Consider the following 25,667-nt stretch of genomic DNA (forward strand, 5'->3'; position numbering starts at 1 on the left):
ACTTGAACGTGGCCTCAGCTACCCGTCATCCTGCTGCCCCTTGTGGAGGTGTTGTGTCCTGCTGACCCAGCCCGGTGTCTGATCCCGCCGGCCTGGAGCAAGGCTTCTTGTGTCCTTCTGGGCACCTGCCCCTCCTCCTCACCCCTGATTTCCCCTTGCTTCCCATTGGAGGGCAATGGGCAGGGGGCTCTGCAGGAGGGATAGCGAAAGAGTAATGGATTCAGAGTCAGAGGGCCGGCCTGCCACGCCAGCTTCTGGGTGATCACGAGGAAGTCGTTCTGTATCGCAGAGCCTCTGTCTCCTCACCTGTCAAATGGGGATGCTATCCCACAGGGTTGCTATGGTGACCAGTGAGATAATAATTACAGATATGCTTTGAAAACTGCCCAGCACCAGTCACCTGTTTTTGCTCAGTTTGGGGCTCATTCAACACATAGTTATTGAAATCCTATTAACATGCCAGGAACGGTTCTAGTTTCTAGGGATAAAGTCGTGATCAAACACCACAAAGTCAAGGACTTTGGGCTGAGGCCCCTTTCACCACCTGCCAACACAACTGTGACACCTGGACAGAATGGATGGACACCTATTTGAAAAATCTAGCACATAAATCCTTGCAGGCGGTTTGGGGAAGAAGCCTGGAATTTAAAGCACCCCTGAAAGAATGAGTATAAACACGTCCAAAAGCCAGACTCTCGTAAGGTGATCCTGCAAATGCCCAAGATACAAACTAAAGTCACAAAAGAACTGTGAAAGTCTCAGTTCACACGAGGCGACGATCAACAGGCCCCACTGATAAGATGGCACCTGGCTTGGAAGGTATCTGACAAGGACTTTAAAGTAGCTATTGTAAAAATGCTGGGACAGGCCATCACAAATGGTCTTGAAACAAGTTTTAAAATAGAAAGTCTCAGCAAAGAAATAGAAGATATAAAGGAGAACCAGGCAGAAACTTTAGAACTGAAAAATACAATAACTAAAGTTAAAAAAAAAAAAAAGAAACCTCACAGGAAAGACTCAGGAGCAGGAATGAGATGACGGAGGAAAGTCTGTGAACTTGAAATAGATCAATAGAAATCATCCGATCTGAACACCAGGAAGAAAAGATTGAAATATACACACACGTGCACACACAAAATCTCTGCTCTCGTGAAGCTTCCAACCTGGTTGGGTAAGGGGGTGGGAGAGGGGAAGATCAGTAGACAAACAAATAAATGTGTATCAGGCAGGAATAAATGTTTAAAAAAGAATGAAGCAGGGTAAGGAGCAAGAGAATGGCAGGGATACGATTTTATATAAGATAGCTGGGAAGGGCCTCTCCAAAGAGCAGAATGGAGGGATTGAGCCACGTGGGTGCCTGTGGAAAGATTGTTTGGGGAGGCGGGACCGGCAAGTGCAAAGGCCCTGAGGTGGGGATATGCTTGGAGTACTGAGGGGCGGGCAGAGGTCATTGTGCGGGGGGGGGGGGGGTGGAGGAATGAGGAAGAGAGTGAGGGGAGATGAAATCAGAGAGGGCAGAGGTGGGAGCAAGGATCCCAGTTGGGAGGCATTGCAGTAGACCAGCAACAAATTATGGTGACTGGGCCCAGGGGGTGGCAGCGGAGGGGTGAGGGAGTTGGATTCTGGATGCATTTTGTAGAGAATGCAGCCCTTGCCTGAGCCAAGGAAAAGTAGGGGGAAGCATCACTTCCGTTTGGTTCGTTTGAGGTGCCTGCGGACATCCAAGGGTGCGTTAGGCGGTAACGCAGGACCCTAGGTTCGGAGTTCCTAACCCACCTGCTGCAAGGTGCCCGGTCACCTCTGCTGGCAGGAAGGGACACGGGACACCAGCTCAGCACAGTGCCCCCAGGAGGAGTGGGACGCTGTTCAGAATGCACCAGTCACACTGTCCCCTAACATTGAGGCTGCTACTTCTGGGCGTCCCCCCCCCCTCAAGTGGACGCACGCTATTTGCTGCTCTGGGGTCCTGCCGGATGGCGGTTCAGCAAGGGCCATTACGCAAGGATCCTGCTGCCTCTCCACGGCTCGTGCTGCCTATGCTCTTTGCTGTACCCACTGTGCGGCCTGCTGACTCGGCTGGTCTGCCTTACATCCTCCCGTGACCGATGGGGTGGCCACTCACCGCCCAGGGCTCATTTCTTCTGTTGGACAGAGTCCTCCTGCCTGACCTCCATGAGAGGCCCCTGGGTACTCTAAGGCGGCACCAGTGCCTGTCCGGGCAAATGTGGCCAGAGAGGCAGGTGCAGAAGGCACCTGAAGCTAGGTGACACAACCTGGCCCAGGCTGTGTCACACAGGGCCACCGGGAAGAGGTGCTGGCTCGAGAGCCCTCCTGGACACAGCACCCACTGTATGGAACAGTCCAGGGCATGGGCCAGAATTAATCTGTTCCTTCACCCAACAGAGATTCCTACGGAGGCACTGCTCCAGGCACATAGGTAACACGGCACCTGGTTACAGCCCGTGGCCTCACGTCGTGGTGACCATTCACCAACTACACCGTCACAAGTCCTGTTCCGTGATCTAAGCGGTAGGGGACAAGGGGTGTTTTGGGGACTGTGACAGCCTGGGGCGTCAGGAAAAGATTTCCTGAGGAGGTGAGATTTCCATTAATCCTGGAAAGATGGGTAGCAATTTCCCAAGCCAAGAGCGAGGGCTCAGGACAGAGGGGACCATCTGTGCTAGGACTCAGCAGTGAGGGATGGGGCTGCTCTTGAGGAAGAACAGAACGCAGAGGGGCCTGGACGGGGATTTTGAACTAGGCGTGTGCCAGATGTCCCCGAGAGGGTCCGCAACATTTCCTATGCGCCAATTCGAAGCTCTGAAGGTCCCTAAGAAGGCCAGAGGCGTGCCTTCTAGAGAAAGCAGCCTGGCTGCTGGTGGAGAATGCTAGAAGGGCATGAATGGATGCAGGAAGTCCAAGCCAGACCCCGGCCTCACGCTACTCCGTTAACCACCAATGCCTGCTGAACCCCTATGGGGTCGAGCACCAGGGACGAGTTAGCCTTTACTCTGCCAGTCCTCGAGGTGGTCAAGGGAGGTATGGTCGCCCTCGCTGTTGAACTAGGTAGGGAGAGGTTTAAGCGCTGCACCAGGGCAGCCATGGGCCATGGTGGAATTATAACTTCCGTGACCACCTTGTTTTGGTTTCCCAGGGACTTCGTGGTTTGGTGCTAAAAGCCCTCGTCCCAGGAAAGTTCTCGACCTGGGCAGACTGAAACATCCACATAGGTCACCCTGATATAACTTCTGTCTCTTTCCGCTGCATCAAGGCAGGCCTGCACCCCTTCCAGGGGGCCAGACGCGAGCCGGCCTTCTGGAAGCGTCCCCTCTGAGCTGGGAAAGGGGAGAGGAAGGGCGCCGGGATATCACAAGGCGAGTTACCGGACGCGGGAGCTATTCGTCATCGCCTCGTTGGGGAGGGCGCCTGGTGCCTACACATGGCCTGTGATTTTGCTAAACGTATCTTAACAGGAGCGGTATAAATGATGTCAGAGATAGAGGGGGAGAGTGATGGCCGCATTCGGGATAATGAACTGCTTAGTTAGGATGAATCCGGCTCCCCTCCTGATCCTGCTTCTTGATACTGTGCTCGGGGGCTCTCACGCAAAGGGCTGATGGGTGGCAAATTTAACGCCGAGAAAGACAGAGCTCCGTCTTTAGCCGGTGGCGGATTAATTTACGGATTCATTTCTCGGTGAAATGGTGTTGAGTTGTACCAGGAACCAAGGTGGCAAGATTTGGGCTCCGTTAACATCCGACTTGGGGTTGATTGGAGCTGGAAGGCCTCCAAGATCCAGTTCCTCCCTCAGTGTGCAGACGAGGAAACTGAGGTACAGACAGAGGGACAGCCTGCCTGAGGTCGCAGAGCTGTTCTCCCTACCTCCTGGCTGTGCTCCCTGCCTGTGCTCCCTGCCTCCTTTTTGACTGTGCTCCCTGCCTCCTGGCTGGTGGATGAGCCCCTCTCCCCTGACCCCTGCCTGCTCAGCCTTCCCTTCCCACCAGCCCGATTTGGGCCGTGGAGGCAGGGGCGAGGTGGGGAGGTGCGGAGGAGGGGTCCTGGCAGTAGGGGGCCTTCGCAGATCTCTTCTCTTTGCTTTTCTGTCCTCCGCCTCGGGAGAAGGGTGCCATGTGGGTCTCCTGGCTCCGGATCCCCGGTCATCTCTAAATCCTTTACTCCTTGACCAACTTCCAGATATCAGACCCCGCTCTTCCCACCTCTATCCGGGACCATCTTTCTTCAGCCAGACAGTGGGAAGTGAGAAGGAATGGTGGTCCGGGAGGCCAAGAAGCATGGTGTCACCTCACCCTGTCGGGGGGCACCCGCCCTAGGTGGGCTGTGGGTGGTGAACAAAGCCCTAGAACCCTGTGATGATTCCCATCTCCACATTACACGTGGGGAGACTGAGTCCTGTGGGGGCCACATAACTTGCCCAGGTCACTACTGAGCGGTAGGGCAAGAAACTTGAACTGGATAACTGGCTTCAACCTTGTTGGAGGCGTGTGGGTGGGAGAAGCAAAGAAAGTGAGGGAGGAACTTTCAGACAAAGAACCGATGTAAGGCATTCGGAAGGCGATGGAATCTTGTGGAACAGCAAGCGGAGAGATGTTAGCCAGATCTAAAGGAGATCTTCTGTGCTTTCCTTTTGCCAAAACCTCCTTGACCATGAACCCTCCTGTGTGTGCCTGTGTCTGGGAAGGTGAGTTCTCACCTGTGGTGCAGGTGCTGATCGGCACTGACCCGGTCCTCTCCTGGTACAGGTGTCAGAAAATTGCCTTGTCACCTGGCTCTCCCTCCCTGCCTAGCTAGCGACCCTCCCTCCAGACCTGAGGCTTAGAGCCCACAGTCACCTGAGGGCTCTCCTGGCCTTGGACAGGAACCATCTGGGAGCCTGCAGCTCGTTATGAGGCTCCGATGGCAAGCCTTGGAGGGAATGGGCCGTCCCCTCCGCCCAGCTTCCCTGATCCCAAACCCAGGCCTCCCCGTTCAGTTTCCGTTGCTCCACGTTGGGTTCCCCGTGTGCCCTTCTGGCCCCTGCATTGGCCGTCCCGCCCCATCTGAGAGCCAGGCCTCTGTGAAGACACAGTCAATGGAGTGGCGAATCGGGGCTACCCTCCCCGAAACCCCACGTGACCTCAGCAGGTCACGCGACTCCGCTCCAGGTAGCCCCAGGAGGCAGGGGTAAGAGACTGGCCTCCAAAGGGGGCAGATCTGGGTCCCAGCTTTTTCTGCTTAGGTGGTGGTGTCATTGGACAAGGCCCTACCCGCTCCCCGCCCCCGCCCCCACCCCCCGCCCCACCAACCCCGAACCTCAGTTCCTTCTTTACAACAGAGAAATCCCCCCGGGGCCGTGGCGGGATCGTCCCCACCTGCTCGTAAGAAAGCTCCAAAAGCAGCACTTGTCAGATCTCATTTTAATACTCTACTGATATTAATGGAGCTCGCATTCCAGAAGGAGAGGCAGATGTGCAAACAGACAATTACACTCCAGCGTGACACACGCAGCCAGCGCGGCATCTTATGTTGCACAGGTTGTTGCTAGAGCTGAATGGGGGCCAGAAAGCACCACGGGCCCAGGGAGATTGTAGTCCCTGCGCGGTGGCCGGAGCCCCAGTGTGGCTAGGCTCGGCGCTGTCACCCCGCCCCCGCCCTCTGACCAGGGGGTCCTGGGGAATGGGAGCCACAGTCCCTTCCGCTTCCGGTTAGAGACCTGTTCCTGGCGTTTGTTGCAAAGGGCTCTAGCGAGGCCAAGGCCAGGAGGAGGGGAGGCAGGCGTGACTCGGGGGCTGCGAGAAGGGGAGTGAGTGCCTCCCTAGCCATCTGTCTCACTTGTCTCCCCTCAGCCCCTACCCTGGTTCTAGTCTTGCAAGGTGCTGAATCAAAGATGGGCTCCCGGGGATACAACGTTATGAACAGATTTCCTACCCAGGCCCACCTTGAGTGAACACCCTGAGCGCACTCCAGCTTCAGGCCCTTTGCCCACGCGGCGTTCTCCATCCGGAATGCTTTCCCCCTAGAGACCTGCATGGCTCACACTTGCCTTTATTCTGGATCCCATCCGAGAGGCCTCCTGGAGCCACCCTGTCCAGAGGGGCCCCTGCCCCGCTCTCTGTTCCCTGGGGCCTCTTTACCCTGGTTTACCTTGATTCATGGCATTTATCAGCACCGCCTGTATTTCCTCCCCCTCGTTCGCTTCTTTGTAGCCTCCTTTGCTGTAGCCTCAGCTCCTGGAGGGCAGGGCTTGTCTCTTCTCAGCACTGTATCTCTAGGGCCCGGAGCGGTGCCTGGTACTGAACAGATTCCCAATTTCTTTTCTTTTTCACGAATGAAGGCAAGACGCAAGAAGGGAAAAGAGAAAGGTTCTGAAGGAGAGAAGGGTGCTCCATTTTGTTTTAACGCAGTGCCGGGAATAGAAATCTTGTTGCCTGAAACATTTATCAGAAGCTCCCTGTTGTCTACATGCCCTGCGAAATGCTGTCTTAAGGTGTCAGAACCACCCCCCCCCCGGACCCAGGTGCCCCCCTTCGAAATCTCCTCTTCGGGAGTCCCACCCCCCCCCACCCCCTTCCCCCACTGCTGTGCAGAGGGCTCTTCCCTGCTCTCACCCTGCACGCCCCTAAGCCCTGTTGCCCCGGACACCGGCTATACCTCGCCGTGTGCCTGTCACACGACACCTGGTTAGCCGAGCTTCACGTGTTCCCCTCCATCCCCACCGATTCACACCTGTAATTCCGCCGGGGCTTGGCACCAAATGGCGACCCTGCAAGCTGGCACCTGTATCCCGCCCTGGCCTGCCTCACACGCACGCACCATCTGCACTCACCCCAGGCCGGCTGCGAGATTCACCCATCCGAGAACGTGTCCTTCCCACCTCCTTGCGGTGGGAGGGGGGCCCTTCTCTGCTCTTGAACTCCCCAGCCATCTGGCTCGTCATTTCAAAGGTGAGAGCCCCCCCAAGGAGGGCAGCCACGCTGGAAAGGTGAGCCCAGGGGTCGGCCCCGGCCAGGGAGCGATCAGCGGACAGGATCGGGTCCTAGACTCCTGTCTCGGCCCCCTAGCAGCATCTCCCACTCCTCCCCTGTGCTGGGTGGGAAGGGTCTGCCGACCCTTTCCTCTCCTTCCTCATCATTAGAGAGGCTGTGTGGATAGCATGGCGGTCAGAATGGAGCAGACGGTGGGGCTTGAGTCCCAGCTCTGTCGCTTAGAGCTGCGGGATCTCGGTAGGTTACTTTGCCTCTCTGTTTCCCTTCGGAAAGCGGGAGGAATGTGGGCTCTTCTCTCCTGGGAATTCCACGACAGCCCGTTGAGTGAAGACGTGTTGTGCACTTAGCCTGGAGCCTGTCTCAGAGTAGGTGCTGTGGAAATGTGACCCGTTATTATTTCCTGCTCGGGATCAGCTTGCCCAGAGTCCTCTCTGTCGTGGGCCTTCCGCCTCCGGAGGGCAGCCTCCTTGTTTGTCGTGGTTTGGGACCCAGCTGGGCTTGGGGACTTCCCCGATTGTCCAGGCCGGGAAGGCTTCCTTCCCCCTCCTTTCACAGCCCCCCACTGTCACCCGCCCACTGAGTGTGACCGTGTTGTGAAACTGTCCCCAAACTGTGCGCGCCTAGAGGACAGGGCACTGCTAGAACCACCCTGCTTCCTGGATCACGGTCCTGCTCAGAGCAAGTGGGAGCAAACTTTGGGGCTGAATGAATGAGGAAAGGAGGGAGGGGCATTGATCCTTCCAGTTGGTTCCAGTCACTGCTCGCAAGGACCACGCAAGCTCCATGGGGCTTCCTGGGAGCCTGACCTCCAGCCTGAGGTTGAGGCTACCTAGAGGTGAGCCCCCTGCCTTACTCCTCACCCTGGCCATTGGGACCTGACGCCTGGTGCCACGCAAGTCAATTCTGACTTCAGCTTCCCCATCGATCCTGCGGAGGTCGATTCTTATTTCTTCCCGCCCCCCCGCACCCCCCAGCCCCCTGGGAGTGTTGTAACCATTAGGCTGCAGGCAGGGGTCAGGTCCCTGGGCTCGATCCGCTCAGGTTGCCTGCACAGTTGAAATCCCTGAACCCATCCTGGCTAGTTTTCTCATTAAGACAATTGGACTGGATTGATCCATTAGATCAATGACGGGACATCAGCCGGCAAGAAGCCAATCAGAGGGGCCAGGGCGATCGGCCGGAGAATGAGGCCCCCTGGCGAGCTGGAATGGGGCTTGGCCCTTGGGGATGGGGCTCTGGGAGGCAGCGGAGAGGGTCAGAGGCCTCCCCGAGCCCGACTTTGGTGTGGAGACAGGAGTGTTCCCCAGGGTGTGGCTACCAGGTTAAGAGTCCTAGCTTCTGGGGCTCCAGGGGCAGCTGGTGGGCGAGACGCATCACCTGGTGCTTGCAGAGGATTGGACTCCTTCCCAGGGTGGTCAGCTCATAACCACCCCTCCCCACCATGGCCTCCAGGGGGTACTAACTCTTCCCTTGGATGGCAAAGTGTGTGAGATGGGAGATTTGGCGGGGGGTGGGGGAGGTTTGGGGGTTCAGGAAGCAAACAGAAGTTCCTCAGGGAGCTCTTCCCCTTTCATCAGGAGTGATTTGGTTAGAAGGCTGGGAATGGAGGGATCCGGGCACCTCGGGCACCATGTCCCAATGTGGGTTCCATGGAACCCTGACTGCACAGGAGGCTGAGGACTTCAGGGATGGCTAAGAGACACATAGTCAAATAGGTTTGGAAATGCTGGGTTAGATGCTTCTCGGCGGGCTTGTTTCCCATGAGACTTAACTGGCTAATGCATATCAAGACCCTGCAAAAGGGGGAAAGAGGTATAGTGGTTGACCACAGGACCTTTTCTCCGGGCATCTTGTAGAAGTCCATTGAGGCATTACCTCCAGCTGCCGGCAGGTCCTACTTTCAAGGGAAAATTGATCCCAAGAAGTGTTTCAGGACTAGAGGGATCCACAGGCTCTCAGGACAGAGACACCAATGACAAAGAAGAAGAGAGCAATGACCTCCATTCAGGCCGGGCGGGTACCAATCACGCAGGCTCCAGTGTGAACAGCACCCCTGCAGACGGGTCAGCTCCCTTCCCCCTCCCCGGTCAGCCCAGCCCTTCCAATCCTCCCATGCCCTCACCTCCCCTTTCTTCTTTTTCCTGTAGGCTACCTGACTGTCAACATTGAACCTCTCCCACCCGTGGTGGCTGGTGATGCCGTGACCTTGAAGTGTAACTTCAAGACAGATGGTCGCATGCGTGAGATCGTGTGGTACCGGGTAAGTGATCACAGTTGTCCCCACTATACCACCGCCAGGACTGAAGGTAGAGTCCCCAGAGCCCCTCTGGAGACCCTTGCAGGCTTGGCCAAGTCCTCAGTCCTAACGCAACCCAGTGTCGTCCTGTGCCCTCTGCCAGGCTCCCATCCTCTGCCCGAACCCTCCTGCAAGACCACTTTGTTCAGCCTTCTCTTTTGTCCTCAGGAACTATCTCGTTCTGGTCTCCTTTGTGTCCCTAATCTGCCCCTTTGCTCAGGAGACCCCAGCAGTTCCAAGCATGAGTTAGTAAGAACACTGCTGTGTCACAACCAAGAAACGTCGGAGGTTGGGATTTCAGGCTGGGGGCTTTGGGTAATCCTCTTTGGCGGAGGAAAGAGAACAGCAGCATGGCATCCTGCCCTCTTAAAACGAACTACAGAGATGGTCTGCCTTCTAATTCAATTACGCATGGGACTATCCTGGTGACTGGCACCTGATCTGGGTCTGAGAAGGGGTGCCGTTGGAGACACAGAGAAGCCCACTGGTCCAGGGCCCAGCTGCTGGCCACAGAAGGACCCGCTCTGGGTGTCGGGCACAAGTGTTGGCCTTTCCAGCCACCGATAGGAACCTTCTCGTGTCTGGACGGGGCATTCCAGCCCGGTGTCCCCTGGCCACCGGGGAGTCAGGGCTGGCCGGGCTCCGGAGAAGGTCCACTGGGAATTGATGTTCCTGCAGTGCCACACTCAGGATTGCACAGAGCAAGGTACCGCCATCTTGGGAGCAGGTTAGGCAGAGAACTCCCCTTCCGTGATCTAAAACAGGCTTTGGCAACACTTTTCGGTGAGGTCCAGATAGTAAATATTTTCCTCTCTGGGGACCGTATGGTCTCTGTCACAACTACTCGGTTCTGCTGTGCTGGTGTGAAAACAGCCACAGACAACGTGGCGATGGAAGGGCATGGCGGGGTTCCAGGAAATCTTTATGCATGGACACTCAGACTTGAATTTCATGTAATTTTTATATGTCACAAAATACTCTTCTTTTTTATTTTTGTCACCCATTAAGAGAGGTAAAAAGAAAAAGAAAAAACCGTTCTCGGTTCATGGGCTGTACAGAAACAGGCTGTAGGCTGATTGGGTCCACCGGCTGTGGTCCACCAACTCCCGATCTAAAGCCACACTTCTTTAACCTCTGTCTGCAGCATTGCCCTTTCCTCAGATGAGACCAGTAGATGACACGGTCAAGTGCACCTGCTCTGGACAGAGCTGATGGAGTGGGGGTTGGACAGAGCTGATTGGGGGGGGGGGGCAGGTGGCACGGGCAGTTTGATAATCACACATCTAGAACTGGTTCCTTTGCCCCTTTACACGGTGCGGTGCTTGGAAACCCTGTGTTCGAGGATCCCGCTGGGGCACACTCACCATTCCATGCCCTGACCCAGAACTCCGCTCCTCAATCTCCTTGCTCCCGCGCCAGTCTTTGGTGGGACCCTCCTGTCCTTGCTCTTCCTTCTTGCAGTCTTGGTCTTTGATTCCTCACTCGCTGGTCGCTGGTCGCTGCTGTTTTATTGACTCTGCCTTGGGTTCCTTTTAACCAAGATCATTGTTCTCCAAGGTCGAGTTGTAGCCCCTCCCACTTAAGATTGCCCCTAGCCGCCCCCCGCCCCCCCACTAAGCTCTCCAGGCAGCCTGGGCCCCACAGGTGTGAACCTGATGCTCTCGACACCCCTGGGGGCCCCAGCTTTAGATAAGATTTCCATCCCGGATAGATCAACAGGCCTAGAGAAAGTCAAGGCATATGTTAAATAGTGCCATGAACTGAATCACTAAGAGGCGTATTTACATGATATGGGAGCTGCTTGGCTGACACACACAGCCAGCATCTCATTAGCACCTGGCAGAAGGACTGTGCTAAATTAACTGCAGCTCACTGCTAACGATGGGACTGTCTCTCCCCCAACCATCCGTAGATGGGATCGGAATGAGGGGACGTGAAAGACCCGCCCGGCTGGCAGAGAGAGAGAAACGCGGAGACCCAATGGGACCGCTTAACGGAGGTGAAGGGGGGAGGGAGCTTGCAGACAGGGAAATACCAGTGGACGACACCTCATTGCCTCCCCAGCCCTCGAAGCAACCATCCTCACTCTTGTTTGAAATGGAATTTTTCTGCGTCGGTGGTGAAAGTCTGCCTGCAGAGGTGGCTGCCGACGGGGGGGACAGCACGAAGGCCAGGGCCAGGTGTAGGAAACCGGGCGCAGGCTTCCACGTGGCTCCGCGCTATGTTCTCTGAAGATGAGGGAGACGCGGGCTTTCCCTTCCCATCTCTGCACCCCCCCCCCCACCATGCTGGGACTCCCCCGTCGCCACCGCCCCCATCTCTCCCCCCCCCCCCCCCCGCCACCGCCCCCATCTCTCCCCCGCCCCGCCCCCCAGACTGCGATCACGTTGATTGCCTTAAGAATCAGTTACATCTCTTACGGTGGCGGGCCCTGTGTGCTGGGCTATGGTAGGCTGCGCTAATGAATTTATTTTCCTTCATTTCACATCCTTTGACTCGGTGCCTCTGGAGTGGGGAGGGTATATGCAGATGTATGCAAATCACATGCAAATTGCCCACTGGAGCCAACTGTTTGGGCCCTTGTGATTCTGTAGCTGGATTGAGGTAGCAGGCTCAGCTGACTCGGAACTCTCCTTGGGACCAGGGGAGCCCCGCATGCCCTGTCTGTGATGGTGAGGATGGGGGCAGAGGCCGGTGGCAGGGCAAGGGGGTGGGGTGGGGTGGGTGGGGACAGCTCCAGGGAACTGGCTCCATGCTTCCAGTTCTCTCTGCCTATTGCCACTCTGGCCTTCCCTCACCGATCGCCTCTTTTCCCAGGGAGCCAGCTGAATGGAGAGAGATAAGAGCTTACCAAGATGGGGGCTGCAGAAGCCAAGGCTCCTTATGCGGGGTGGGGCTTCTGGAGGACGTGAAAGAAACAGCAATGGGAGCCCCGCTCGCCTTCTCCAGTCAGAATCCACCCCCCTCCAGACAAGTCCCTACATCTCTATTCTCCCACCTCCATTTCCCGGCAGCTCCTGCCCCCCACCCCCCACCCCCCACCAAGCAGGGAGCTGCCCAGCGTTGTTTGTTTTCTGTACGTCTGTTTGCTTCCCCAGCTTCCTTTGCCCATCCTCTGTGAATGAGCTTACAGAGCCCGGCTTGGAAGGAAATGAATAGATTACACAGGCCCAGCCAGGGCCGTGTCTCCAATCTCTTTAGAAGGGAAAAGCAGGGCATTGTGATGAGGCCACCACTGCCCGCTCAGCCCAGTGGGCACAAAATGGCCCAAGACCTGTGAAGCCCAGCAGCCTCCCCTCTGGTCCTAAAGACATTATCTTAGCAATGGAATCATCCTGAGCTTTCGGAAATGGAATGAATGGGTTGGATTCTTCGGGTAGATTGGCAGAGCTGATGACGTTGCCTGAAGCAAAAGGGATCACTCCCTTGGGGTTCACAAGATCTCTGGCTGGACATTGGGGAAGATCTTGCCATGTGGATGTCTCAGGCATGGGGTGGGGGCAGGGGATAGGAGGAGGGGGCCAGGGCCTGCAGCTTGGACACTATGCCCCATAATCTTCCCAGTTCATAGCCGGGGGGAAATGCCGAAACTATAGAACAGATTCAAAAAAATATATGTGATCAGATCCCCAGGCTATTCAATATGGCAGCCATGGCTAGTCACAGGTGGCTATTCAATCTGAATTCAATTAAATTCAAATCAAATCAAATCAAATTAAAAATTCATTTCCTCATTCAGACTAGCCCTATTTCAAGAGCTCACTAGCCACATGCAGTCGGTGGCTACCATGCTGGACAGAGCAGGTATGGAACATTCCCATCATCACAGGAAGTTCTATTGGATATCCACTATGGCTATTTGCAGTTTTTTCTGAGGCTTCTGGAATATACTGTGCTTTCCCGGCAAGGGAAAAGCCACTGCTCACGGGGCCAGTTTTCCAGGCAAACTTGCTCTAAAGTGAATTTCAGAAAAATGAATTTTATTTGTTCTGTAACCTGCCATCATTAGATTGTGGAGGGATGGTTGGAGGGTCGGAGGGATGGGAAGAGGGACCATCATTCTCAAAAGACCTCTTTGAAAACAAAGAGAAGGTGTCACGAAGGTCATCAGGCACCTGACTGGGTTTCCTAGCTGTCTATAAAAGCCCTGTCCAACGTTAGGATGCCTCACAGCCCTTCTCCCCATCCCCTCATGCTTTCCCCACTTTTTCATGGCTTCCTCTCCCAGATTTGAGTTTCCCAGGCTCCGTCTCTGCAGCTCATGCTTTTTTTTTCCCTAGAAATATTCAGTGGCTAATAGAGCAGGGGTGCGATTTCATAGTTGGACAGTAGGGGGCTGTCATCTAAAAAGCAAACTACCCTAGTACTAAAGTCAGGACTTGGTTCCAGAAAAAAAATGATTGATAATTTCCTCTACTTAATCATTTCTATCCATTTACATCTATAACTGGGGACTCATTTAGTAATGCTGCTAATTCTAATCTGAGTGGCTTATTAGCCAATAATATTTATTGAGTCTTCACTACGTGCCAGGCACTGCATACGTGACCACATTTCATTTTCATGCTGGCATTGTGGGGTCGGGTCTATTGTTGTGCCTGTTCTTCAGACGAGGAGCCTGAAGGCCGTCCATGGAGACCACGTCTCTGCTCATGTCACCTTCCCTGACTTCTGCGGAAAGTTCTAGACGCTCCCTCCTCCATGATTCCTCTTTTCGGGTCTACACCCCAGCTCTTACCTCTCTGTGCCAAAGCACCCCTCTGTCCACCGGACTGCGAGCATCTCAAGTGCAAAGGCCACGCCTTTTCCCCCCACTGTATCCATAAATGTTTGTTACGTGCACAAGTGATAGAGCTGTGAATACAAAGGCGTGTGCACGTTTTGATAGACCGTGCCACGTGGCCCACTTCTGTTTCAGGTGGGCGTATGTGTGCGGCCGACGGTATCTGTTGGCAGGGGAGTGTGAGTCATTGTATGCTCAGGGGGCTTTGTGGATGTGGGAAAAAAGGAACATTTCTTATTAAGGAATACTGTCTAAACTCATTTAGTTGGAGGTCAGCTGCCCAGCAGGCAAAGCCAAAGGTCTGTTTATATCATAGAAATCCATTAAACAGCCACAGAGAATCACGGGAGCTTAGCCTTTCACAAGTTTTTATCATCTCTCCTTTGTTTTGTCCCTTTCTGTCACAATCTGTTCCCAAGAGCTGCGCTGGGCCCAGGTTACAAGGCCACAGAAAAGAGAGCCACGGAGCAAGATAGAGAAGGAGATTGGTCAATAGTGATAACGCACCGCTTTCAGGAACCCCGTATCTCACTTCTGTCACCTTGTGGGGAGCGTGTGCCTGGGTGTTTGCTTTGTGGGTATGAATGCCTCCTCCATGATGCTACCTGGCTGGGGCGAGCTCCCACCCCGGGGCCTTGCTCGATGCCTCCGGGGTAGGGGTGTGGCTGCTCTGGACCATGAGACTGGGAAGGGTAAGGTAGGAAGATAGAGGGCTGAGGCGTCAGGATACGCGCATATGAGTTCAGGGTATGTGTCTGGGCAGTGACCTAACCTTTCTGCATTCTAGAAACCTCATGTGGAATTGGGCATGCAAACCCCTACGTTGTAGGCTTCAATGAGATGATGTCTGCAACCAAACAAGCCCAGGGCTTGGCTCTGTTGTGGCACCTGTTCAATCAATGGTGGCCGTTGTCCTCCCATGTCTCTTGGTAGCTTAAGGGATAAGGGATCGAGGAAGGAAAGTCATAGAATGAGGGTGGCAGGTCTTTTCAGAAGATCGCCAAGGATCATCGGATTCCTTGAATTCCATCCTACCACCTACAGTCCCCAGGCAGACAGGCAGAGACAATGTAAAATGGTACACTCTTTGTTTCTGTGCAGTTATGCTGGCAAACTGGCTGGATTTCAGTTCTTGGAAATTGTCATCACATAGCTAAGCCCTTTCAATGGATCTTAGCTCTTCTCTCCCTGAAGCAAAGAGTTATTTCAAAAGGGTATTGCTGGCATTGGCTCTCTCCTAGTGTAAGTCCTTGACGACGTTTTGTTGTCCGAAACCAAAATAGAAAGTGACGATCATAAGGGGACATAACAGTCCAATGATACCAGCAAGGGCAAGAAGGCAGGTGCACTCTTGGTGATGGGTAGAGGAGGACCTAAGTCCTGGAGGAGTGGGCTGGACCACCCCTCGGGCCCCTCTGGCCTGGAGCCAACCTGGCTCTTCCTTGTTCCCGCCCTGGACCCACAACCTGATCTCACAGCTCCTGAATCTGGACGAGGAAGGGAGTAAGAAAAGCAAGACACGTTCTTCACAGAGCCGGAGCCAAGCTGGTCCGAACTGCCTTGTTTAGGCCCCCCTCCCTCGCCCCTGGCCTTCCAGAGGGACAGGCTGTCTCTGATGAAGAATGCCCCATGCCCAATCTCGTCACCCCTGTTGCATAAGTGGAAGGAGGGCCTGCCAAAGGACAGCTGATTATAGAACAACTCTAATCACCCATAAAGAGGAAGTCAGAACACATTTCCAAGTCTAGTCCCATTGCAATCCTTTTATTGCACCCTCAGGAACAGGTTGAATCTATCCCAGACCCTTTCCCCCCAAAGCTCAGGCTTCTGGGGGTGGAGTGATGGAGAAAACGTAAGCGCCCCCTAGAGGTAAAAGTGTGAATTGCAGTTATTGCGGCCCCTAATCCCAGGTCTTCAATGATGGCTTGGCTCTAAAAGGGGCAGGGGTTGCCCACTCTAGCATCTTGTAATGCCCTTGGCCCAGCCAGGGACCATGTCCTGGTGCATGGTAAACTCCGATGGGAGCTAGCTGCCCCATTCAGTCATTCGACACTAATTCGGCATGTAGTTACTAAGCAGGATGGTCTTAGGCACTGGGCGTGCATCAGGGAACAGGGCAGCAAGATCCCGAAAGCCTGTGGTTTAGCTTAGAGGCAGGGGGAGGTAAAAAGATAAACGAACGGGAAAAACGGCAGGTAATGATAAGGGCAGTGCATCTAATGAAAATAATCTGGCGGGGTAGAATGGGATTAGGTGGTCAGGAAAAGGTTCATTTAAGCTGAGACCTCCAAGGCAACAAGGAACCCGCCTTGCTAAGGGATGGAGGTGGAACATTCCAGGCAGAGAGAAGAGAACATGCGTTGGTGACAAGCTTCGCGTGTTCAAGGGACAGAAAGCGAGTCCACCGAGGGGCTGGAATGCAGCCGGTTGTGGGGAGTTAAGAGATAAGGTGTGACAGATGGACGGGCAGGACCACTGACGCCAGGCCATGTGCCCCAGGGCGCTGGGTCTGGAGTTAATTCCAAGGGCAGCTTTGGAGGGTTTGGAGCAGGAAAGTAACGGGACCCGATTCACTTTATTGAAAGGTCACTTCTGGGTGGAGGATGGGTTGTAGGGGAGCAAGACTGGAATCAGAGGGGCCACGTGGAGGTTGTTACAGAGGTGACAGCAGTGGAGACGGTGGGAAGGAATGGAGTTCTTCCCTAAACTGCAGGTGGAATCTAGTGGGCTTGCTAACGTGTTGACGGGAGGGAGGCAAGGAGCATTTGGGGTGACTCCTGGCTTTCAGGCTCCAGCAGCTGGGGTGGGGGGAGTGGTGCTATTTCCTGAGGCCAGAAGGACGGGAGGGGAGGAGAAGGCTGGAAGGGATTCTCTGTCACTTGTGTTAAGTCACAAGTGCCCCTAACGTGGGGCTGGAGTTGTTCAAGCAGCCGCTGGGGCTATAAGTCTGGGGTTCTGGACTGAGGTCAGGACTGGAGATTTATACTTGGGGTGGGGGGGTGGCGTCAGATATGAACGGTGGGCCTGGGTGAGATGACAGGCAGAAGGGGAGGGGGGACGGGCAAGAGAAGAGCACACAGTTGCTGGGTCCTGGGGAGCTCAAAATTTAGAGAAAAGGAGACTAGGGAAGAGGCTGGAAGGAGCAGCCGGCAAGATGTGAAGAAAGCCAGGCGAGTGGATGTCCCAGGTCCCAAGGGAGAAGAGCCAGCTGTGTCCCATGCTGCAGCAAGATGACTTAGGACAAGAACAGAGAAATGACCATGGATTTGCAACATGGAGCCCACTGGGAGCCTGGAAACGAGCAGTCTCCTTGGAGTTAGTGGGGCAGAAGCCTGCCGGGAGTGGGCTGAAGGAAGCACTGAGGCTGGCTAGCTGTGGCATGCCTCGAGGTTTCAACCATTCAGGGGATTTGACCTTGACCTTCTGGACAAACCTTTGCAGTAACATACAGACAATTGTTTCTATCTGGTCCCTCTCCGTCTGTATGTCTTTCATAAGCTACCAGCTACATTATCTATTCCAAACTTGCCGAGCCTTGCAATCCAGACTTGCTCTCCTCCCAGAATGTTTGGGGGATCCTGGAGGAACTCGGCGGTGTGTTTGGCGTTTGGGGGAGAGATCCCGGCTCTACCAACTGATTAACTCAGTGGCCTTGGGGTGAAAGCCGTTCACAAAACCTCCTTGAGGCTCTGCTCCGTGCTGGGCACGATACTCAGCGCTGGAGAGAGAAAGGGTGAGGTGGACCCGCTTCCCCCAAGGGGAGAGCTTCGGGTCCAGCTTCATTAAGTTGTAAAGATCTGTTTCCTCCTCTGCCCAATAGGCTTGCTCGCCTTCCCCCCTGAGCATCTCACAGGGATTTGTGTGAAACAAAGGAGATGTCTTGCAGACAAGCCAGTTTCCTTCACCCACGGAGCAGGGAAATAGGGCTGCACTTAGCTTACTAAATCCTCTCTTTCCGCCTGGCCAAGCCTTACTCATTCTTTCCTCTGTGAGGCCTCTGACCTCGCCTACCAGGATAGAATTAAGAGATCCTCCTGCGAAGTTCCACAGCATTTTGTACGCACTTCCATTAGAGAGGTATCACTTGGTATTTTAGTTATTCATCCGGCCTTTGCGTCTGTTGCTGAGTTTTATTTATCTGCTTCTCCAGTAGGCGCTGTGGTGCTGGCCGACTCCGGGCCAGCGTCCTTATGTGGGATCTTTGGATCCCTACGGAGGAGGGAGATGAGCTTCTGGGGCTTCTACTTGAAACCCCAGAAAGTATGCCTAAAATGTGATGTGCGTTTTGGGTCAGGGGGGAAGGAAAGGGGTTGAATATTCTCAAAGGGGTCTGTGCCATCGCCCTGTGACCACAGTAGCAGGTGTCTAGGTGCTCATGAGTGTAAATGAGCAGGGCGTCATTATCTCCACCCTTGGGTCATCAGGGCCGCCACTCAGGGTGGATCTAGGAGACCAAGGGGCTCCAAGGGTGCGTCAAAGAGCCCGTGATCCACGAGCTTTCTGGGGACCTGGCGGGAAGAGGGAGCTGTACGTAGTCAAGCTTACATGGGAAGGGCGTCGGGCGGGTGGGCTCAGCCCAGACATCACAGGACAGTCAGCCTGGACGTGTGCACAGATGCCCTCGGGTGGGAGAAGGAGATGAGGATGCAAGAAAGGAAAGGCTGGCCTTGGCAATAGATCCCTGTTCTCCCTGGCACAAGGGAAGGTGTTTTGACCAGAGAAATCCACTCTTTGGGGGATTAAGACCAGGTTTCTGATACTGGCAACGAGACCGAGTTCTCTGCCTGGAGACTTTCATACAAGACTGATAAGGGCGTTTGGCTCCCAAAGTGTCGAGAGGGACCCCCAAATGACAAGACATTCTACTGGGCCACACTTGGACCCCTCCCCCCCCCCAGGAATAAACTCTCGCATTGGATGGACATGAAAGATACAGTAGACTGGCAGGTCCAAGGTGAACATTTTGATGACTTGGCTCGGTCTGGGGAGTTTGCCCCTGCTTACCAAGTGCACAGAAGAGAAAAGAGGGGGATTCCGGGACCAAACATCCTGCTGTGTGACCTTGAGAAAACCAGTTTCCCTCTCTGAGCCTCAGGATCTTCATCAGTAAAATAAAAGGGTCGAGGTGAGATGTGGAGAGAATGTGTTACCCCTTCCCCGCCTTGCAACCAGCCTCTCTCCTTCCCCCAGGGGACCCTAGGCTGGGGGAAGAGGCTGGCATTTCTTGCTCGGGGTGCTCTCAAGGTGAGGCTGGGACACTCTTCCTCAGAGGTGGAGAGGCCCCGAGCTGCTGTCGGGCCTCTGAGCCTGTGGACGCTGGGTGCTATATTGGGCCCAGAGTGTGATTTCCAGCGGGCTTGGCGTGACTTAGCCCTGCTGGGTTTAAGTGACAAGGGGCTGACTTAACTTGTCACAGAAGGATTAAAGGTAAACTTGTGCTCCCGCCCGCCGTTGAAAGAAAGTAAGGTGACTGAAATGAGGGATGTTTCCGAGAACACCAGCCCGGGGTCCTCCTCCCCTTCAAGTCCTTCCTTCTCCTCCTCGGCCCATCTCCTAGTTGGTTGTGTCAGGCTCGTGTGAAGGGCCACTGTGCCCTCTTACCAGGGGACTCAGAGACACCCGTGGGCAATCAGACAGTCTCTCTGTTGCAGACAGGCACAGCCCGGCACTTTTCTAGAATGCACAGCCCATCACCGATCATACGATCATACGTGACTGCACTCCCACCTCTGACCCCGCCCTTTACGAGAGCGTGCCATCACCTTAAGGATCACATTCAAGGTCACTGGCCCAGCCTACTAGGTCCTTCGTGATTCAAGCTGTGTTAGCTGATTTCTACAGCATTGCTTCCTACCGAGTTCCCATCGCTCCCATCCTAAGGCCCATTTGCAGTTTCTGGAATGTGCGGACGCTCTCTCCCACCGCCGTGCCCATGCACGTGCTGCATTGCCCTCTGCCTGCGCCATCTGGCAAACTCCACTTGCCTTTGAAGGTCAGCTACAAGGTCATTCCCAGCAACCTCCCTCCCCCCAGTCCGTTTTCCCCTTCCAGCTGCTTCCCCATCCAGTCACCGTAACAGGCTGAGTTAGAGTCTCGTGATGCTCTCTACATGCCGAGAAGCCTCCCTCGTGACTTAACGCACTGGACTCATGTGTTCATCGATGGGGCAGATACTTCTTGGACACCTTGTGCCAAGCACTGGGAATAGAGCGCCGAGTAAGAACAACATAGCCTTGTCTGTATGACGCTTGCAGCTAAGCAGGGCAATGACTAGTACATGAAAGGTCATCAAATAAATGCTTGGACACTGTGGTAACTGCCCCCCAAAAGGACTGGCATCTGCTAGCCGAGAGTTCTCAATGGGGTGATTAATTATAATAGTGGAATGTCTTTCTCCCAGAATGGGACCCCTTGTTGGTAAGGATCCAGTGTCCTTTGTCTTTGTGTCTGAGCACATAACCTAGACAATGAATAAATGAGTGAGTGAGTGAGTGAGTGAACGAATGAATGAATGAACGAACAGTTTATGTGGCTCTGAGGGACGAAAAGTAAACTCTTAGTGGATGAGCTAACAGATTTTCTCACAATTAAGAGCTTATCAATTTTGGATGGGGTGTCTTGGGGACTGGAGCGTCCCCCCAGCCTGGAAGCGTCTAAGCAAATGTTAGAATGGTCACCGGTCAGAAATGCAATACAAAGGATTTCTGGGCTTCCTGTGGCCCAAGTGAGCACAGAGCAGGGTGATGCCGTTCACTCCAGCTCTGGAATATTCTATGCTGTGTCAAGTCCAGCTGCCCAGCAGTGACATCATGACGAGGTAGGGATGGAGCATCCGCATCAAGTGTGGGACGCCAGCATTCCAGAAAGTTCTAGATTCCCCAGGAGAGTCGTGGATTGTGGGTGTTCTGAGAATCACACTCATGTGGGTGCCCCACCCTTAAGTGAACCTTCAAAGGGGACGAAACGGCAGACCCCTAGGAGCCAAGAAGAGGCGAGAACCTGAAGGAAATTGGTAAGATCGGATCCAGAGGGCCACTCTGCAGCCAAAGGCCTTTGAAGACACGCCTGTGTCCGTGTTCCCCTGCTTGAAACACATCAAGGAAGCATCCCTGTTGTTCTCAGGATGGAAACCAGAATCCCTGCTGTCACCGTAAGCTGTGGCCCCTGCGTCCTCTGCAGGCTCACCTTCCTGTGCTCCCATGAACGAAGCATCTTGGGGCATTCAGAGACTCAGGAAGCCTTGGGGGAGGGCAGGATGGACCCTGCAGCCCGGACACCATCATTCCCATTTCGGAGCTGGGGTCCTGATGCTAGGCTGCGTAGCAGTTGTGCGACCGAAGAACGGCCGGTCACGCTCCAAACCCGGCCATCTGACTCCCAAGAGCAATGCCTTCTGGAAGGCTCCACAGAAGGCAGAAATGCCATACTGCTGGGTGGGAGGGACTTCCCCAGAGTGACAGGTGACCTGAGGGCTGGACCCTCGGAAGGGCTGAACCCCTGTGGCCTGGGGAGCCTGTCTCTCCCCCTTAATCACCATTGACGCCATCCCTGTGGCACAGGGCAAGGCGTGTGAGGGCCGTTCAGAGTCACCTCACTGAATGCCCATAGAAACCACTGGATGCAGATACTGTTGTCCACTTTAGCGCTGAGGACACTGAGGCTCAGGGACGTTAAGTAACTGGCCCCCGGCCTCCCAGACGGTAAGGTGGAGCGGGTTCTGTACCAGCTTGTCTGACTTCCCCTACTGCCCGACCCTCTCAGCGCCAGGGCTGGTCCACGGGACTGACGGGGGCCGTCTGGATCCCCTTTGGGGAAGCTCGGAACCCCCGCCACTCGGAGAGGGTGGGCTGGGTGGGCGCTGTCCGGGTCAGGCTGCCTGGGGCTGTTCTCATGGTGACACAGCCCGGGGCCCGTCTGCAGAGCCGTGCAGTGGCCGTCAACCTAAGAGGAGGACCCCAGGGAAAACAGCTTCCACCCGCAGGGCCGAGGCCGCAGCACACTTCCCCCACCCGGAGACCAACGCACGGAGCAGACAGGTGGAGGGGACAGGACCTGCCCCCACCCCGGGCTCTTCACTCACTCAGGGCGGCTGCCCCAGGTCCCTTTGGCGACTGTGGGGAAGTGTTTGGTGGCTCCGTCCAGAGGAAGAGGGGTCTTCTTCGAACCGTGGCGCAGAGCCCTCAGGAACCCTGCTAGTGAGGTTAGATGGGCAGCCCAGAGGAGCAGGAAGTCTGAATTGGAGACTCTAGTTCAGGAGATGAAATCTGAGTTTGACGATTGTGATTATTTTGCAGGCAGTGGAGGGATTCAGATGTGTCTAAACAAGTGTTGAGTAGTGGTGCTTGGGGGACCCGCTTTAATGGCGATAATAATCACTTGAATCGGCACATTAATTATATGTGAGCAGGTGCTTCCAAAATAATTGAGGGTGTTAGAAAGCTGCTTATTTCCTTAAGTGGTTGAAACATCTCCCTTTGACCCTGTTTACTCGATGAATATCCCTTTGTGCGGGACGCGGGCGCCCCACAGGGGTGAGGTCCCTGGCTCACCCTGTGCAGGGAGAGACAGGATGTCACAGAGGCACAGGCGAGGGGCCCCCACCCTGGTCTGGAGCCGTTCTGGAAGGAGGAGGGGGACAGAGGGAATGGCGAGCTGAGGAAGGACAGGTGCAAGCCCCAGAGGGCGGCCCACTGGAATCCCATCAGACACTGGTGAAGGATGGAGGGCTGGAGCAGGGGGAGGGGGCTGGTGGCAGTCAGGGACTCAAGAAGAACGTTCCACCTCTGGGGTCCCATGTAATGGAGCTTGGATGATAGCCGCAAGGAACACTCGAAGAATTTTAAGCAAAAAAGCCTCTCGACACCGCCTTACAAATATCGGATAAGCATCTGAGACCTGACAAGGCCGAAGGAAAATTCTGGATTTCTCCTCCAAATCTATTCCCTCCTATTCCTCCCCATCTCAATAGATGACATCTGGTTACTGAGGCCAAAAACCCAGGGGTCTCTCCTGTCTCCTCCCTTCCTTTTCCTCCCCCCCACCCCCATCCTACAGCCCTCCCATTTTTCCATTCAAAAAATTGCCCTGAATGCACGTGTTTCTTCCTGTGTCCTGGCCGCCCCTCTCTCCCCAAGCCTCTATCCCCACCAAGAATCGGCAGCCCCTAACTGTACTCCCTGCTTCTAATCTTCGCCCCCTTCTCCCCCACCCCCCGCCCTGCCCCGTCCAGTGTCCGCACAGTGGCCAGAGTGCCCTTTTAGAGACAGAACCAGCTCAAGTCATTCCTTAGCTTTAGAATGAAACTCCCGGGGCCCTGCTTTGGCCCCGCCCCTCCCTGGCCTCCTCCCCCCTGCAGGCTTCCACCACCCCAGCCTTATTAGTGTTCCGTAAACACCCCCGGAAGTCCAAGCTGACCCGACTCGATCTCCTGATGTTCAAGACCCTGTGTCTGCTGGTGTGTCAAAGAAGAACAGCCTGTGCCCCCAAGGAGTATGTGGACCAGAGGTGGAGAGGCCACTGAGCCTGAGGGATGCTGGAGGCAGAGAGATCGGAGGTCAGTTCCAGGCTCCACCTCTCCTGCTGTCACCTCTCAGCCTCCACATCCGCGCTTGCCGAATGGGCTCCGACCTCGTCGAAGAGCAGTGAGAGTTGCCGTGCGCCCCAGTTTGCCTGGAACAGTCCAGGCTGTGCTTGCTATCTGAGGGCGATGGTTAAGAGCATCCCTCTTCCAGTCTCAAAAGTATCCTGGTTTGGGTGATGAGTCGCACGGTTGCCAATGTGGCATGCGGGAAGTGCTTTTCCTATGTTAGCCTGATATGGGCATAGCTTTCCTATGTTCCTACGATGGCCCTCCGCCTTTCCGTGGACACAGGCTATGGGGCAGATTCAAGGACAGCGCTCCATGCACTGCCAAGGGTCCAAGAACGCCCTGGGCATCGGTGGGGAAAAGGGAGGGGGCCTGGCCCGCTGGATTAAGAGCGCTGACTTGGGCTTTCCCTCCCTCTTGCTTTCCAGCAGGGACAACAGTGCCGTGTTCCCGCCCGGCTGTCGGGCTGAGACAGGACAGGGACGGCCTCACTGGCTTGAGGGGGTTGTTGCGGGGACCCCAGAGGAGGCCTCCTCTGCATCTAAGAGCACGTGCTGGAGGGGGACCAGCTGGAGGCTGGAGGGAAGTCCTTCACCGGATCCCTCTGAGAAATCCAGCTGCGTCGCTGACCCAGTTTGGTCATTCCAGATGACGGCAGACTCTCTGTTGATTCAGCTTTCAGCAAATAGTTCTTGGGAACCCACCATGTCCCAGGCAGGGTGCTGGGCGCTGCTCTAGGCGTTCTTCCCCTGGTGGAATTCAGGAAACTGTGATGTGGACATATTTGCCTTTTATGCAGACGTCTTACTGACTTGTCAGGCTTTTGAAAAAAATTTCAATCTTCGGGATTTTTTTTTTAAGCTCTGCAATTATATGATCTGCAAATAACAGCAACTTTTCTAACACCCAAGAGACAGTGTCTTGTGATGTATAACAGCACATGTCTGGGGCGCCCGGGTGGCTCAGTCAGTTAAGCATATGACTGTTGATCATGGTCATGATCTCCCAGTTTGTGGGCTCGAGCCCCGTGTTGGACTCTGTGCTGACAGAGGGAAGCCTGCTTGGGACTCAGTCTCTCTCTCTCTCTCTCTCTCTCTCTCTCTGCCCCTCCCCCACTCTCTCTTTCTCAAAATAAATAAATAAACAACAACAAAAAAGCACATATCCTAGGGGTAGCTTGTGGCTCAGTCGGATAAGCGTCTGACTCTTGATTTCAGCTCAGGTCATGATCTCACAATTGTGAGATCGAGCCCTGTTGTGAGCTGAGAGTGAAGCCTGCTTGGGATTCTCTCTCTCTCTTGCTCTCTGCTCCTCCCCCACTCATGGGCTCACGCTCTCTCTCTCTCTCTCTCTCTCTCTGTCTCTCTCTCTCAATAAAACGAATACACATTTAAAAATTGGGGGGGCGCCTGGGTGGCTCAGTCAGTTAAGCGTCCGACTTTGGCTCAGGTCATGATCTCACAGTTCGTGGGTTCGAGCCCCACGTCGGTCTCTAGGCTGACAGCTCAGAGCCTGGAGCCCATTTCGGATTCTGTGTCTCCCTCTCTCTGCCCCATCCCCGCTTGCTCTCTGTGTGTGTCTCTCTCTCAAAAAAAAATCAATAAACATTAAAAAAAATTTTTTTAAAGCATATATCTGGGACCCGATCACTTGGGTTCAGACCCTAACGCTGCCACTTTGAAATGGTGTGACCTTGGGCAAGTGACTAAATCTCTCTGTGCCCCAACGTTGGCACTTTACCTAATAAATTAGGACAGTGCCTGGCATTACTTATAAAACTTATTATAATTTCTTGCCTTATTCTAGTGTCTAAAACCTCCAGAATGCTTGTAAAAATGTTTCCTTGTCTTATTGATGTTTTTCATAGGACTGCATTTATTTTCACAGTGCCAATGATATTTGCTGCTGGTTTCTGATAAATACTATTACTGTCATATAAAGGAAGTTCACTTCTATTCCAATTTTACCTAGAGTTTTTATAAAGAAAAATTAATTAAATGCTTCTTAAGGATCTATTGA

The 25,667-nt window shown here is 54.4% G+C and overlaps 1 protein-coding gene across 1 annotated transcript in view; it reads left to right on the forward strand.

Moving 5' to 3' along the window:
* IGSF21 (immunoglobin superfamily member 21) overlaps positions 1-25,667 on the forward strand; it is a 233,599-nt gene that overhangs the window by 91,504 nt on the left and 116,428 nt on the right. Inside the window, exon 2 of the mRNA XM_043573888.1 lies at positions 9,131-9,243. Coding sequence (XP_043429823.1) covers positions 9,131-9,243 — 113 coding nt within the window. The remainder of the gene's footprint in view (positions 1-9,130; positions 9,244-25,667) is intronic.

Source organism: Prionailurus bengalensis, chromosome C1, assembly GCF_016509475.1.
Source record: "Prionailurus bengalensis isolate Pbe53 chromosome C1, Fcat_Pben_1.1_paternal_pri, whole genome shotgun sequence".
Taxonomy (NCBI): domain Eukaryota; kingdom Metazoa; phylum Chordata; class Mammalia; order Carnivora; family Felidae; genus Prionailurus; species Prionailurus bengalensis.